Source organism: Heterocephalus glaber, unplaced genomic scaffold (genome assembly GCF_053883595.1).
Source record: "Heterocephalus glaber isolate CG9 unplaced genomic scaffold, H.glaber_assembly_v1.0 deba00001687, whole genome shotgun sequence".
NCBI lineage: Eukaryota > Metazoa > Chordata > Mammalia > Rodentia > Bathyergidae > Heterocephalus > Heterocephalus glaber.
Window position 1 is genome coordinate 13,672,100 of NW_028258412.1, and position 16,428 is coordinate 13,688,527.

The 16,428-nt window shown below is 38.7% G+C and overlaps 1 protein-coding gene across 17 annotated transcripts in view; it reads left to right on the forward strand.

The window, feature by feature from the left end:
- Nucleotides 1-16,428, forward strand: part of Cit (citron rho-interacting serine/threonine kinase) — a 169,135-nt gene that overhangs the window by 26,807 nt on the left and 125,900 nt on the right. For all 17 annotated transcript variants that reach the window (XM_021257359.2, XM_021257360.2, XM_021257364.2 and 14 more), the window contains 2 exons: nucleotides 10,024-10,166; nucleotides 11,474-11,567. In XM_021257359.2, coding sequence (XP_021113018.2) covers nucleotides 10,024-10,166; nucleotides 11,474-11,567 — 237 coding nt within the window. The remainder of the gene's footprint in view (nucleotides 1-10,023; nucleotides 10,167-11,473; nucleotides 11,568-16,428) is intronic.

Genomic DNA, 16,428 nt, shown 5'->3' on the forward strand with positions numbered 1-16,428 from the left:
TCAGTGCAGCCTGTGCTGTTGGATGTGTCCACTGGCTTCTTCCTTAGCCCTCAGAAAGGAAGTTCCTTTGCAACAGCAGGGCTTCTGTTTGTTTGTCTCGTTTGTTTGTTTTGGATATTTTAATTAGAGCTCTGCAAGGGGTTTTGTATACCAGCTTGTGAGAATAAACCTCCTTTGGGAGGTAACGCAGAACATAGGCAGTCCTGGAATCAGGAACAACTCTGATTTTTTTTATTTTTTTATTTTTTTGGCAAAAGTTGAGCACACAGTTTTCTGGTCTGTCTTGTATTGCTCCATAAACTCCTGTTTCTCTTCCTCTGTCTTAAAGAGCTCACTTTTTTGATGTCTGGACTCATGAGGCTGCTGTTTCTTAAAAGTAAATATTGTTGAGGTGCTTTGGGATTTCACAACATCAAGGTCAGTTTTGGTAGAGGCAGTGACAAATTCTGAGTGCTTGCTCTATGTAAAGGAACTCAGTTGAGGACATTGTTGTCACTTGGATGTGGTAAGCCACTGCTCAGAGATGGCTTGTGGCCCTTGTAGCCACTGATGTTGATCAGATTGTTCCTAGGAGTGACACTCAGCTGCAGTTTTCTTATGTGTTGATAGTATTTTTCTTCATAGATCAACAGTTCTCAAGTGACATCTTCAGAGGGTAGTATCTGAGTATTTTGAGAATTTCCTATTTTGAAATCATTATTCTTATTACCACCAACTGGCTTTTACAAAAAATTTATTTATTTATTTATTTATTTTTTGGTACCAGGAATCAAACTCAGGATCTTGTGCTTGCCCGGCAGGCACAGTGCTGCTGAGCTAAATCCCGGGCCTCACCAACTGGCTTTGTTACAATAGAAAGAACCCTCTGTTTCTTTTTTCTTAATCGTGAATTTAACTGCTGTGGACTTCTGCTTGGATAAAGCTCTCCTAGAATACTTCTCAGAATGGGAATATTTGTTGGTTTCTCTGCTAGTACAGGCTCTCAGCCAGACGCCTTTCTCTTTTGGGCAGTTTGGCTAGGGGGCTACTTTCTTGATCCTGCCACTGGCATCGACATACTTAGCAGTGTCTCAGTTTTTGCATTGGCCATCTTGTGAGATGGGAAAGATTTTTAAAACAGCTACTTTCTGGAATTTTATTTGCCTCAGCACATTGATGTTTGATTCAATGACATTTTTATACCTTTCTTTAGTACTTCAATTGGGTATTACTCATGGGATCTTGCAGTTATTTCTTTGTCTGCTTTTTCTTCTCAAGTGCTTTGTTACTTTGGAGTAAAATGGTTTCTAAGGCTATATAGTTTTCCTATAAAAATCCAAACTTAGCATAGGAATTAAATTATGATCATAGGTCCACAGTTTATTATCTGTTATTCTGAAATACCCAGAGCTCTGAATAGCCTCAGGTTCTTATGTTGCTTGTTTGGCAGCAAAACCTGACTTGAACTCAGTTTGTAGCAAAACCTGACCCAAGCTTTCCTAGGGTTATGTGCAGCCTTTATTTATTGTTGTTAGAGTGATGATTCACATATTTTTTTGCAAAATTGTGGATGTATTTGATTACGAGGTGATATCCTAGACGCTAAGGAGGGTGTGTATAGTATGTATGAAGTACATGGACCACTTTACAAAATCTAAAAAATTCTGGATCTAGAAACGTTTTCTGCTGTTAGATGGGGGACCCTAGATCTGCAATGGTATTATAAAGAACTGAAATTCCATTGTGTCTGTTGACCACCTACATATTTCTAAACCTTTGAAGTTTGGGGAAATTTACATATTATAGTAAACTCTGCTGGCAGAGGAACACTAATTTGTAATGCTAGTGCAGCTTAATTGAAGATACATTTTAAATCAATGAAAAGGAAAACAGGACTCTGCATCCTATAAATCTTCCCTTGCTGTCTCATCATCTTTCCAGTCCTGCCATGCTGTATGAGTCCCACCCTTTGTTTTTTCTTGCCTGCATTACTCTCTGCATTCTCTCTGTGGTCTGTCTCCTCCACCTCAAATCTTCCATATACTGCAGCCAAGTCATCCCTATGGTTAAAATCCTTCGAGACTCTCCACTGCCCTCTGGATGAGGTCAAGACTCCTCAACATGGTTCACAAGGCCTTTTTCACATGTGCCTCAGAATATTCTTATCAAGTATCATTTCTCTCCCTTCACTTTACATTCATTTTTGAAGTCCCTTTGGTTATTTTACTTGCCTCGGACCTTTCTGCATGCTGTTCACTCTTTCTCTGTTGACCTGGCCAACTTCTATTCCTCTTTCTGTGCTTGGCTCAGAAGTCATTTCTAGAAATTCCTCCTGGACCCTCCACTTCTGGGATGGGTGCCCCTCTTTATGCTCATAACACCTTCTACTTCTCCCTGAGTGACTGTTGGTCTCTTCCACCAGGGCACTTCCTGTGTGAGGACAGCAAGTATATTTCTCTTGCTTCCAGTAGAGCTTTACCAAGTAAATGCTTGAGAAATATTCATTGGATGAATACATGATTAATTTCATAGAAATATGATTTATGTACAAATTTACTTATTGTGATACAGATATCATATTATGTTAGCAGTGGGTTTTGCTCTCTAAAGTATGTAATTCAAGATAGTAAGATTTTTAAAAAATCCGAGTACAGTGCAAGGAAACTGAACTTGGGTCCTCTTGAATTTTGATGGTTAAAAATATCCCATGTGCAATGACCAATAAACATGGATTACCATTTTTTTGGTGTATAGAAAATGGTAGCAAACTCCATTGTAGTGTCTTGTTATATATACCAAGGCTAGTCCAGTACAGTATTCTGGCAGGCAGCCATGGAAACTGTGTTTTGCTAATCTGGTTCATGAAGAAATCTGTTCAATTCTGTATAACAGATGCCTTTATCAGTGTCCTTTGTGAAATAGTTGATCTTTACAAAGAAAACATTGTTTTACAACTTACCATCTGCGGTATGTTATATCTAAATTCTTTGGAAGAGTGTTTTTTTTGTGTGTGTGGTGCCGGGGATTGAACTCAGGACCTTGTGCTTGCAAGGCAGGCAGCAGTTCCACTGAGCTAAATCCCTGGTCCCTGGAATTTTGTATTGATATTTTTCATGCTGAGGGACTGTTTAAGCTACCCTGGCTCTCAGCCTGTAATTGACCATCAACTTCCTTTCCTTCCTGTGACCTTACATTTCTCTTTCCATTCATTCCAAATGTTTTTCCCCATTTGCATACGGAGAGATATAAGTTATAGTATAGGCTCAGGTGTTATAACAAAGAGACCCTAACATACTGTCCAGGCTGGTGGAGCAGCTCTGTTGTATGTGATAATTCAGGGACCCAAGTTCTTTCCACCTTGTGGCTCCTCCCTTCCTTAAGATATTGTCTGCTTCTGTGTGGTTGAAGTTGGGCCATTTCATGTTTGTGTTCCAACTGGCTGTTAAGAGAAAAGGGCAGGAATTTAGAGCAAGCAGATTCCTTTCACACAGAATGATGTGTAAGTTGGACCCATCATTTTCTCACACATTTTGTCAGCCAGAACTTAGTCACATGACTGTTTTTCTAACTTCTAGAGGGAGTTGGATATGTACTATCTAGCTGGGTGTCTTATATCCAGGTAAAATTCTTATTACTATGGAAGAAGGGAAGGTTGGGTTGGGGGGCAATTAATAGTCTGTTACAGACTTAGAGCTGGAGTTTGAGGCCAGGCCTCCTAGTTCCACCTTTCTTATTATTTCTCATTGCATTATACTTTTGCATCCAAAATGACTGCTAATACAGTCATATTTTGATGTGCTGCTTCGGATTAGTTTATCTTTCCTCTCTTGCCATCATCCTACACCTGTGCAGTTTTGTGGGTAGTGTTTCCTTCTGATGTAGAAACAGTTTGGAAGTGGACTGCCTCTAGATAGTGATTCCATGGCCTTCGTGCATGAAAGTCTGTATTATCACTGGGAGTGAGGAGAGAGTTAATGAAGGCAACTCTGTTGTTTATTTGAAATGTGGCAGCTTGTGATAGTTTTGACAATGAGACATGTGCTGTTGTGCTCTTTTGGCTAAGATTATCTGAATTTTCAGGCATGTCACAAAACTCACCAGGCATGTATTTGTGTGTTGCTGCTTCAGAAGCCAGAGTTTAGAAGCCAGCTGCCCATCAGAAAGAGGCTGTTACTTATAATATTGGTTCTTGTTTCATTGCAATTCCTTGTTTGGTCTCCCTAGAGTCATTGGTCTTTTCAGCTTCAATTTTCTCATTGGCAAACAAGATATTAATTCTTCTCTTTGACCCCAATTCGATTGCTGAGTACATTATTGCCTTTGGGGGTTCTTTGAGTTTTCTGTGCTTTTGAAATAATTGTTTTGTATTCTGGTATTTTGATAACATATTTCAAGTGAGTGTACTTAGAGTTTTCCCATTTAGGAACCACAGTTTAATCATGTTGTCCCAGTTTCTCTACCCTCAGAGTTTCTGATTCAGTAGGTCTAGGGTGAGTCACCTGAATTTACATTTTCAGCAAATTAATAGGTGATACTGCTGCTCCTCCAAATACCTCACTTTGAGAATCAGTATTTTAGAGCTTAAGCTCTAAATTAGTTTCTGGTATTGATTCTTCCTTTTGTCCTACCAATAATCATGTGCACATCAGAATCTTTTTCCTTGTTCTTCCGGACCCAAGAATGGTACTTATTTTCCTGTTGTTGCTAGCCCTGGCTGCTCCATCATCCCATGTTTATTTCCTTTAAGCTAACCCTAACCTTTGTAAATAGCCTCTTCATTAATTAATGTCCTCAATTTCCTAGTTTGAGTGTGCTGTTTCTTGCCAAGACTCTGGATGATTCAATACTCAATAAGGATTTTTTAAATAGATGAATGAATCAGACTGGGATTCATATTTTCTGAGATAAAGGGCCTTCTCTCTTTTTTTGTTAGGTTACCTTGCCCTTTAAGAATAATACAGGGCCTCTGCCAGGGGCCAGTCTGCTTACAGGATCCCTTTCCTTCTCCATCATGCCAAAGATCAGGAACACTGGGCAGACAGTGATAATCATGCCAAGGACATCACTCTGCTTTTTCATGGCACTTTCAGCCATGCAAACATTTCAAGGCGACATTTCTAAGAGGTGGCTAGCACAGCATATTTCTAAATGATGCTTCATACAAATTGGAATAGAGTACTTGTCAGTCTGTTTCCTGGTGCTATAACAAAATACCGATGGCTGAGTAACTTATAAAGAATAGAAGTTTATTTGGCTCATGGTTCTGGAAGCTGAGAAATCCAAGGGCATGAGGTCAAGTAGCCCTAATCACCTCCCAAAGGCCTCACTTCCAAATACCATCATCATAGGAATCTGGGGGTTAAATTTTCAAAAATGAGCAGAGACACTTTCAAACATAGCAGTACCAAAGCACGATTAAATATTCATATCCTCCCTGTATGCATGCACATGCACTTAAGCATGCACGTGGGTGCATGCGCAGACACACGCGCGTGCGCACACACACACACACACATTTGTCCTTTGTTTGAAATTCAGTACAATGGATAGAAATTGCCTTTGGAGTACTTGCGTTATAGATGCAAACACCAACAGAGAAGCATCCGTTCCTTCCAAACTGAACACATGTAAGATTTGCCCTTTAATTAGCATTTGCAGCTGCTGTCATCAGAAGGGTCTGTCTCTGTTGGCCTGAAAGTCTCTGCTTTAAAAAAGCAAGCCCATTATAACTCCAAGCCAGGCTTGGCTGTCAGCTGTTGTGCTTTCTCTGGTACCACTGGGGTTGCCACATTGTTTAGGGCTGTTTCACTAGAGGGCTCTTTCCTCCCTTCTCTCTTCCTGGCTTTTGATTATTATGCGTTGGTGATCCCCATTTGGGTGACCTGCAGGTGTTCATTGTGTGCAGGAGACATTCCTAGTGCTTGCAAGCTTGGAAGATTGCTGCTTCAGTGCTAATGAACTGGTTATTTTCCAGCCCTTGGTTGTCAGTGGTCTTGTCTTAATATTCAGAAAGGTTCCAGGTAGTCACTAAAGGAATATGAGCAGCAGAAGTGATGGCTGTGTTAAAGGCAAGGTCTATTCAAGGGCACCTCTGCAGTAGAAACTTTTGATTTGATTGGAGTAGGGAACCACATTGGCTCTGCAGCCTCCTCAGCAGCAGGTCCCAGTGTAGTGCTAGGCTAGCTGCGTCAGAATTGCCCCAGTAGCTCATCAAAAATGCAAATTCCTTGACTGCACTTGAGGATCCTGGCCCGTGAAGTCTGGAGTCAGTCCCTGGAATCTGTATTTTTAACAAATTCCCTAAGCAGTTGGGATTGGAAGGAGATATAATTTACTCTTTTACACTGATTATTATTAATTATTTTTCATTCCCTTAAAATGCCAACTCATTGAAGGCAAAGATTTTTGTCTTCTTATTCATTGCTGTTTTCTTGATATCTAGAACAGTGCCTGGCACATAGTAGGCCTTCAAATATTTATTTGGATGAATGTGCTTTATTTTTAAAAAGCACTTCTCCTGGTGATTTTGATCGGCAGAAAAGTCAGAGAAACCCTCCTATGGAGGACTTAACAGTCTCTTGGTTTTGATGCCATATTTCTTGGGAGGATCAGTGCCTTAGTAGGCATCTTTGAATAGAAAATCAGGAAGAGAGTCACATTTTTAGATAAAACTAGATGTTGTGTATGAACTCTCCGGCACACTCTCTGGTGTTGACTTTGTCCTTAGTGTTTTCACAGTGTAATGCTGCCTCTGGTTTATGGGCCACAGCAAGTCATCTGGTATGAAGACTTAAAACTCAGTTCTGGGCCAGGGATTTAGCTCGGTGGTTTCGCCGCCTGCTGTGCAGGTGCAATGACCCGAGTTCGATCCCCAGTACAAAAAAAAAACAAACAAAACTCAGTTTTATAACTTTTTTTGGTACTGGGGATCGAACTCAGGTCCTTGTGCTTGTGCAGCAGGTGGCGAAACCACTGAGCTAAATCCCCGGCACCACAGTTTTGTAACTTGATGATGCTTTTGGAGCCTCTTGATTTGGTTCCTTTTTTTAACAGTCCAAAGGTGTTTCTGAAAGCCACCAAGTCTTGGTTCTTTGTTATATCACACTCAACAGTATGATGATTGATTAGTTGGCTTCACACAAGTCCTCTTTCTTATAGGCTCCATGCATTACAAAATGAGGAGCTGTATCCCACAGTATAGTTTTGGAATATGGGTAACATTTTGAGGTGGACAAATTTACTCAGTAAGTGTCCAAACTAAGTTTTCCTTATGGTGCACAGTTGAAATTTATAATATGGTCATCTGGAATTATGTTGATGGATCAGGTTTGATTAGTTTCTCTGATAAGAACCCAATCTATTTGGACATTTGTCACTTAGTGTGTCTATTTTTGCCCCCTGAGGTGGAGCTTGCTGGCCAGGAGCTGTTGTCATTTTAGTTGCTTTGTTTTCTCAATCAATCCTGGTTTTTAGTCTAAAGCAGTACAAAATGGTTTCTTTCACACAAGTACGAGAGTACGGTCTCAAGGTCCATCCTCAATCCTGGCTTTTAGGGCTGGGGATTTAGCTCAGTGTTTTTGCCGCCTGCTGCGCAAGCGCAAGGACCCGAGTTTGATCCCCAGTACCAAAAAAAAAAAAAAGGGGCTGTCACTCAATCCTGGCTTTTAAATACATGGGAAATTGTTCAACCTGTAGAAAAGAGTAATCTAGCGTAAGTGGGGATCTTTGATAGGAGTAAAGAATATGTAACTTTTTAATCTTTTTAGGAGGTTCTTCTTATTTTTGGAACTATTCTTCTGGCTGTAACAAATGGAATGTTCAGGAGTAGACACTAAATACCAAATAATGGTCAGTCTGTGAGCTCTTAGAAGCTGCCAGCAACTGCTATATATTTGACTTTCTCAGCCTTAAACTTAGAAGCTGTTCAGTTTTTTCCACATCTTTCATAGAGCCACAGGAAATTTCTAACTGTGGCATGTCATCATAAATATGCATTGTTCTTATTTTAAGAAATTAGAGTTCTAAAAGTATGAGTACTTCTGTTATTATGTGTGAATTTTTTGATATTTTAGACCTTTTTAATGGCAATATATATTTTAAACAGACGTGCAAATTAGCATTCACCCACATATCTAGGGCCTGTGGAGAACCAGGTTGGGATGAGTGGGTGAGCTACAGGCAGCCAGGTGGCTCCTGTGGGCTCCTCTAGGGCCTGGACAAGTAACTTATGTCTGCTGTGAATTTGGAGGAAGTGTCATTAGGTGTCGCCCCTTGTAAGTATTGCTCTTGTTAGTTTCATAAATTAACTTGTTTTCAGCATTTGCAGTGGAAATGAACTCTTGTCAAATGCAGTTGTCCAGCGTCTGATTGTGTATCTCTGGAGTGTAAGAAGCCATGTGAATGGGATAGACTTTCAGGTTACAAGGAGCCCTCAGGGAGGATGTCTAAGTTGCTAGCTTCTGCAGGGGTATCTGGTTCAGGGTTGATCTGGTGCTAGGTAGACTTCCTGAATCTTTACTGCACCAGCCTGGGGACCATAGGGATTTGTGCAGATGCGCCACATCTGGCTTATCTAGAGCTTTTTTCTAATTCTGAACTAAAGGCAAATGAGTTTGGAGGATAATAGTGATAATTCAAATCCAAGAATTGGCTTCTGGAATGCAGTGTTTGTTAGATTTAGTGTTTTCTTTTTTACACTATATTTGAATCTTGGCTTTTCCCAGAAAAGATTAGATACAATTTAAAAGACAATAGCATGGCCAATAAAATGGGAAATCAGAGCCAAAGATAGAACTCTGTAAAATTTAACATGGCTGCAGCGCTGGTCAAAGTGGGACCCAGCTTCTTTCCAGCTAAAAAAGGACCACACAGTAAAGGGAGGGGAAGGACAGGAATTGAATGGTAGTGGAAGACCTCATGTGGGTGCCAGGCACCCTGTCTAGCACTCTGAAGACCTTGTCTTGCTTAATCCTCACATAATGCTGCAAGGGGATTAGTTTTATCCCAGTTTTACAGAGGATAAAATTGAAAGGCAGAGAGGTAAATTCTTCAGGTGGAGTCTGAAGCCTCCCTGTTAAGTGGCCTCAAGGCCATGTGTTGACTCAGGAATATTACACCTGGCTATCATCAAAAGGAGGGAAGATTTCAGTTCTTTGGGGGTAGAAAAGTTTTTGTGTTAAGCAAACATTTTTCCTGAGGCTTTATATTCTTCCAGATTTCTTTCTACATATACCAACAAATTAATAATTTTTCTCATATAAGAGGATATATTTTATCTTATATAAGATGCCATTTTATATTATCATGAACAGTTTTTCACGGTTGTGTGAGTAGATGGAATTCATTTGTTTTTAGTACCTGCATCATATCCTATTGTTTAGATATATCGTAATTTAGCCAGTCTCTTATGGATGGATATTTGAGTGATTCTCAGTTTTTTCCTGTTACAAACAATGGTGCAGTGAATTTTATTTATGTTTATGTGGAAACTATGGTAAGTACCTATAAAATCAATCATTAGAAGTAGAATTACTAGGTCAAAGGGTATGTATTTGTAGTTAAATTTTTAATGGAGACTCAGTTGCCTTCCACACTGACTGTAAAAGGAAAAGATTGTATCACATTTATTGCATGCTTCCTATATTCTGCTGGGTGCTGAGGGGAATGCAAAAAGGATGTAAGAGAGTTTGTTGCCCTCCAGGAATATCCATCTACGCTGCATACCTAATCCTAGGGAATGTCTGGAGTGTCAACGTGGGTGGGTGGGGAGTGGGTGGATTTAATTCAACTTTTCAGACTTGCCTTGCAAACATTGTGCATGGTGTCTGGGACTAACTAGTCTTTCATTATATTGATTCTCTTGGGTAATGGATATAATTTTTGTAGGGCAGGGACCTCATCCTATGTCTTACAATATGTCTCACACATCTTCCTTGCTTTGTGGAGACATTGTAATTATAACACGTCAGGTGGTATTTGAAGATCTAATTGAGGCATTCCCTTCTTTGGGTGTGTGAAAAATTAATAACTTTGGCATTCTTACAGGTCATGGAATATCAGCCTGGCGGGGATTTGCTATCACTTTTGAATAGATATGAGGACCAATTAGATGAAAATATGATTCAGTTTTACCTAGCTGAACTGATTTTAGCTGTTCACAGTGTTCATCAGATGGGATATGTACATCGGTAAGTGAAACCTCTAAGCAGCATACTGAGAATTTTTCTGTATCATGGAAGAATACCTCAATGAAATGAATGGATGAATGATTTCAGGATCAAAATAATGCTTTGTCCAATTTTTAGCCAGTCTTCTCTGAAACTGGCTGAAAGTTAACTTTCCAAAATGGCAGACATTTTAGCTTGCTATTCAACAGTGAAATAGATCTATAATTATAATGTTTTCAAATTTGCCAGTAAGATCTATTACTAGCTAATGATGTAGCTAATAGTATCAGGAATTCTTGCATGCTTTCTTTGGGTTATCTGATAGATAAACTGAATTTGATTTACAGAAGGAACTGCATATCATATAGGAACATAAGATCATGGAGTTGTACTTAGTGTTAATCAGCTTACCATCCCTGTATCAAATACTTGAGATAATCAGCTTATAAAAGAAAAGGATTATTTTGGCTCATAGTTTTGGAGATTTCAGTCCATGGTTGATTTGTGCCCATAATGAGGCAGCACATGGTAGTGGAAAGATGTGGCAGACTAAAACCACTCACTTCATGGTTAGGAAGCAAGAAAGTGAGTGGAAGAGGCCAATCTCTTATTGCTCTTTGAGGACACACTCCCAGTGATCTGAAGACTTTCCACTAGGGTTTATTTCTTAAAGGTTCTACCACCTTCCAATAGTTCTACTATAGGGATCAGGCAACGTTAAGATCCAAACCATAGCATACTTCTAACTGTACCTGTTAGTAATTTACAAAGATGATATAGATTATAAGAACATAATCTGAAAAAAGAGTAATACTAAAACTGAGAAATCCTGACTTTGAACAGTATAGGGAGCCTGTTTTCCCAAGGGCTTGAACACTAAGTAACTTATCTAAAGTAGGCCTCAAGCCGGGGATTCTCAATTAGTTGATGTTTCTTCCTGTCCTCATTCATCTGGTGTTTTATGTATATCTGAGAATATTGTGAGAATGTAATGATGGCCAGCCTAGGAATTATAAAATCTAAAATAAACCCTCAAAAGTTACTTAGTGCCTTTTCACCTTAGTTTTTGTAATGTAAAATGTGTACCTCTAACAGAAATACTCCATCTAGTAACATATGTTTGCTTCCTTTCCTTTCTTGTTCTTCTTTTTAAAACTTTGTTTTATAAAATATATGCTAGTCGTTCATACCTATCAATAGGGAAAAAAAATCTGTATAGAAGAATATATAAACCAGATTCTTGGCCAAATTGAGATCCTAGGAGAGCAATCACTTGCTGATTGGCATGGAGAAGATAACACTAATCCAGGGTCTTGATTTGCTTACAGAGACATCAAGCCTGAGAATGTTCTCATTGACCGAATGGGACACATCAAGCTGGTGGATTTTGGATCAGCTGCTAAAATGAATTCAAATAAAGTGGTAACAAAATGGAATAAAGTTGCTTAATAGAATTTTTACTAAAAAGCATTGTTTGGTCTTTGTAAGTTTGGGAAATACAAGATATAATGGTGAACAACATTTTGGAGGCTCCTTTTGCCTCTGTGTGACTCCTTGAGAGACAAGGGTGGGGATGGGAACATAAAGCTATTTCCCAGCTCTTAGCACCATTTTAGGTACAATGCCTGCTAGTATCTGCAAAACCTCTTTAGAAACATTCTTATAGTTTGATTAAAAGAAAAATGTTTTTTTCCCCTTCATTTTTTTTGCCACTTATAGACTTGGTCATATCTTTTTTACATTAAAATATTTTGATGAAATGTAACCTCCTTTTTCTCAACTCCTCTATTTCCTATGCAGGAAAATTGAAATTAATCACTAGATTAAATCACTATTTGAGCTAAATATCTTTAAGTGTCAAGAATCACTGCTCAAAATGTCATTTTTTTTAAAGTCTTGGACTTGAGGTAAAAATTAAGCTATATTCCATATGTTAATTAGTAAGATGGGAAAGGAGCTATTAAGATCAAGAGTTGAAGTACTTTAGGAAAAGGATGACAAAGTAAAAAAAATTAGAGTTAAAAAATCCTCTAATAAGGTTGGTTTGTACTAAAATGTAAATTTTGAGGTCAACTATGCAAAAAAGGATAGGTCTAAGAGAAGGTCAACTTAGATTTTAAGACTAATTTCACTTGGTGACCTCGACAAATCCTTATGAACTTGGCGTTTTATTCTTTCTCTAGAAAATACTGATTCTAGTTAAAATGCTCAAATTAAGAAGTTAGAGAAGCTGCTCTCCAAAATGTCTCCCAGGTCTCAGAGCTAAGTCTTTATATAAAGGACAGTAAGTAAAATTGCCTTTAGCCTCAGTTTCCTTGGAGGGAAAGTGGATATTAGGTTGATATTAGAAAAAGGCTTAGCATTCCATTAACTCTTTGCACTTGAATTCAGTATCTGGCCTCTGTGTTCTGCAGGCCTGAGGCCTACTTTATTTTTAAAATTTTTAAAATTTTTTTGGTACCAGGGATTGAACTTGTGAGGCAGGCGGTAGAACCACTGAGCAAAATCCCCTGCTTGAGGCCTACTTTAGATAAGTTACTTAGTGTTCAAGCCCTTGGGAAAACAGGCTCCCTATGCTGTACAAAGTCAAGAATTCTCAGTTTTAGCATTACTCTTTTTTCAGGTTATGTTCCTATAATCTATTTATCTGATCTTCACATTAAGAATTAGATTATAGCTGAGAATTTTGCTCAGTGGTTCTGGCACCTGCCTTGCAAGTGCAGGGACCCGAGTTCAATCCCTGGTACCAAAAAAAAAAAGAATTAGATTATAGAGTCAAAGCATTTTATGTTTTAAAAGTTATGAACAGAAACGGGTAGTATAGCTTAGTGGTAGTGCATGTGGTTAGAATGGGTGAGGCCCTGGGTTCAATTCCCAGCTCTACCCACTCCCCCTTCAAAAAAATTATGTATAGGTCAGAAATAGGCATGAAAACTTAGGAACTGAATTTAGTAGAATAAAGCACAAGAAGAAAATAACACAAAACTTTATCCCCTAGAATTCAAAAACAAGCATTGCATTAGTGACATTAATAAACACATGTATTTAGATATACATTGCAGCATAGTGCATAGTCTGACAGTATAACCTCAGCACTATTGCTCTTTTGATCTGGATGAATCTTTGTTGTGGGGAGCCGTCCTATGTATGATAGGATGTTTACCTGCATCCCTAATCTCTACTCGCTAGATCCACCTCACCCCATGGCAACCAGAAATGTCTCCAGACATTGCCAAATATCCCCTTTGGTATGGTGAGCAAAATCACCCTGGGTTGAAAATGCTTACAGTAGATTAAGAAGCATCAGAAAGCTAATTAATTAGAGCCAACAATATGTGTTGCAACTAAGAAAACCTACTCAGGAAACTAGATTCAAAGCCCCCAGTTACTGCTTGGGAAATAAATGGGAATTAAAGAGTAAGGCCATATCTCCACATTTGGAGTCACTCTCTTTGGAGCCCTTAGTAGAGAGTCAGGGTGCTTATTCACGTCAAGTTTCTCCCTTTCAGTACCTCAAACCGCCTTTCTTGGTGCCTCATTGTAGTAACCTTTACTCCAGGCAGGAACCTCCAAGAGGCACTCAGGTTTATTTGCAGCTCAAGGTTGAACCTCTGATTATTTTGGACAAGGAGATATGGCACTCAGTACATACACTTGAGAATATCATACTTCTTTCTCCTTGTGTTTTTTAGTGCCAGAATGTGACAAGGAGATAAGGAATTTTGGGCATTGTTTTAAATGTAAAGGCCTTTTTATTTATTGTAGAAGAGCAATAATTTACAATCTAGATCAAGTGCAGATGTAGAATTAGAACTTTTTTTTTCAGTGCTGAGACTTGAATCCAGGTTTTTATGGATGCTAGGCAAGCCCTTTACCACTGAGCTACGCCCCCAGCCCTTTTTCATTTTCTATTTTGACAGAGTCTCTCTAAGTTGCCCATATTATCTTTGAACTTGTGACCCTCTTGCCTCAGCCTCCTCAGCAGCTAGGATTACAGGTGTGCTCCCAGATTTTCTTTTGTTTTCTTTCTACTTTTGATGGGTGGAAGGTTAAATAGATATTTTCTTTGAATAAAATGCTTTATTGACCTAAAGTAAGCAATACATGTTTTCTGTACTGAAATAGCCTACAAAATATTATTCATTTTTATTGAAATTACTATATGCCATGCAAAAATGCATAATCCTCTTTCCTACCACTTCCAAATATTATCTTTGTGTTTTGGATATTTGTAAATCTTAGATGTATTTAGTTTCTTCTCTGTCCATTGTCTTTATCTCATGCTTCTTATTCAAAAATGTAGCTTTGGAGTATTTAACATTAGTCAATAGGAACAGGGGCCTAGTGACCATAGGACCCGCTGTGTGACTTAGGTCCCCCACTTCACATTATTGAAATCTCAAAGAATAACAAACAGCTAGCAGTTCCAACCTATCTCATTTGGTTCTATTGAAACCAGTTGTAAGGAGATTTTAAGTAAAGTGTATTATAATATATTAAGTGATAACCAGCCCCATTTAGCAGTTGGAAACCTATATGGACCAGTGGCCTTTTCAAATTTCTGTAGGAATGAAAAGACTTGATTTCTTTGCCACAAGTGGAGCAACATAGTGAGAATTGTTTTCCTTTACTTCTGCATGTGTATGTTCATGCCCTGGGGAGCTAGACGGGGAAAATTAGGTTCAAGTAGTTTTATATTTAGCATTTTATGGAAAGCAGTTGGGAGGAGGAAGACAATGCTTTTCTTATTTTCTTCCTCATTTGTTTTTTGTTTGTAAAATAATCTGCTAAATTAATCCTTTTCTTTTTCTTTTCCTTCCTCCCCTGCTTTCTTTTCATTTCTGTTTATTTTCCAAAACATGGTAGACTTTCCTGTCCTCGAGACATTATCTTACTGTCTTCTGCTGAACTGGCTTATTTTCCCTGTCAAATAGAGGGAAAATTAACCAAGTTGTAATCCTGGGCCCCTGCCAGTGTGCTGCAGGCTGGTGCGGCTCCTCGTACTTGTTCACTTTTAACCTCTCACCCAGATTAGCTGGCTGAATTGCCACCAGAGGAGAGTGAAAGCATGTTGCAAACTCCTTGTTAGGACATGTAAGATTACATGCTGAACAGGTTTCATGTACTTGGAGGTCAGTGACTAATGGGAACTTGGTAGTCATTAAAAGCCTTTGTTAATTGGTAATAAGCACTATAGTAGGAGTTGTACAGAGAGCAAGCCAGTGGCTCTTTTTCCTTTCGTAGTTTTCTAGTACAAATTAATAATGACACTTAGAAACTTAGAAAATTATTTGACATTTGTGTATATAATTACACATCCATGATATGGCAAGAATAGTTGGGGAGTTATCTGACTCTGATAAGTCTAATCATTAGTTTGAAAATGAGGCCTTGACAATTTATACTCTGGCTGGGACACCCTGTTAAACAACTCAGTCAAGGGCCAGGGATTTAGCTCAGTGGTTCCGTTGCCTGCCTCACAAGTGCAAGGTCCCGAGTTTGATCCCTAGTACCAAAAAAACCCCCCAAAAAACCCAACTCAGTCAAGTTCAACTCTAGATGTGAACAAGTGACTATGTCTGGTTGACTCCAAACAATGAGAAGTAAATATTCCAGAACAGTCTATGTAGAAATAAAATAAAATCCAACCAGTATAAATGGTACATATTTGACAGTTGTGTAGTTCTAGCCCTGCAAGGTAATTAGGCATTTAATCAACAGTACAGTGATATTATTATTATTTAGCTAAACCAAATGTCACAGTTTTTCTTGTTTTATTATTTAAAGGATATCTATTGCTCATTGTCAGTACTGTGGTTTGTTCTAAGCCCCTATAGTTTAATCCTCATCCCTTACTGAGCTTATTAATGTTTAATACACATTCAACTCAGACTTCCGGACATCAAGGCATTCTCTTGACTTAAGCTACTTTCAGTTTCTCAAGCATAAGTCACCCATGGTTCTGTCTTGACCAAATATTTTCTCCTTTGCCCTTACTTCTGTCCTTTAACACAGGCCTGTCTGTAGGTTTCTTGCATGATGTGATTGTTCAGCTTTCCAGAGTAGGGGCTAATAGTGGAAATTCTGTTGCCTAGAACAGTGGGTGGTCACTGACAGGAATAGTAGCATCACACTGCTTTCTGGGTTTAATGTGAGGAAAACCTACACCAGAGTGTGGCCCTGAGGAGAAGGGTAAAAAGAGAAGGAATGAGAGAATTTTAGGATATTTATATATTCCTATATTATATACACACACAGACATGTATATATGTAATTAGAGAGA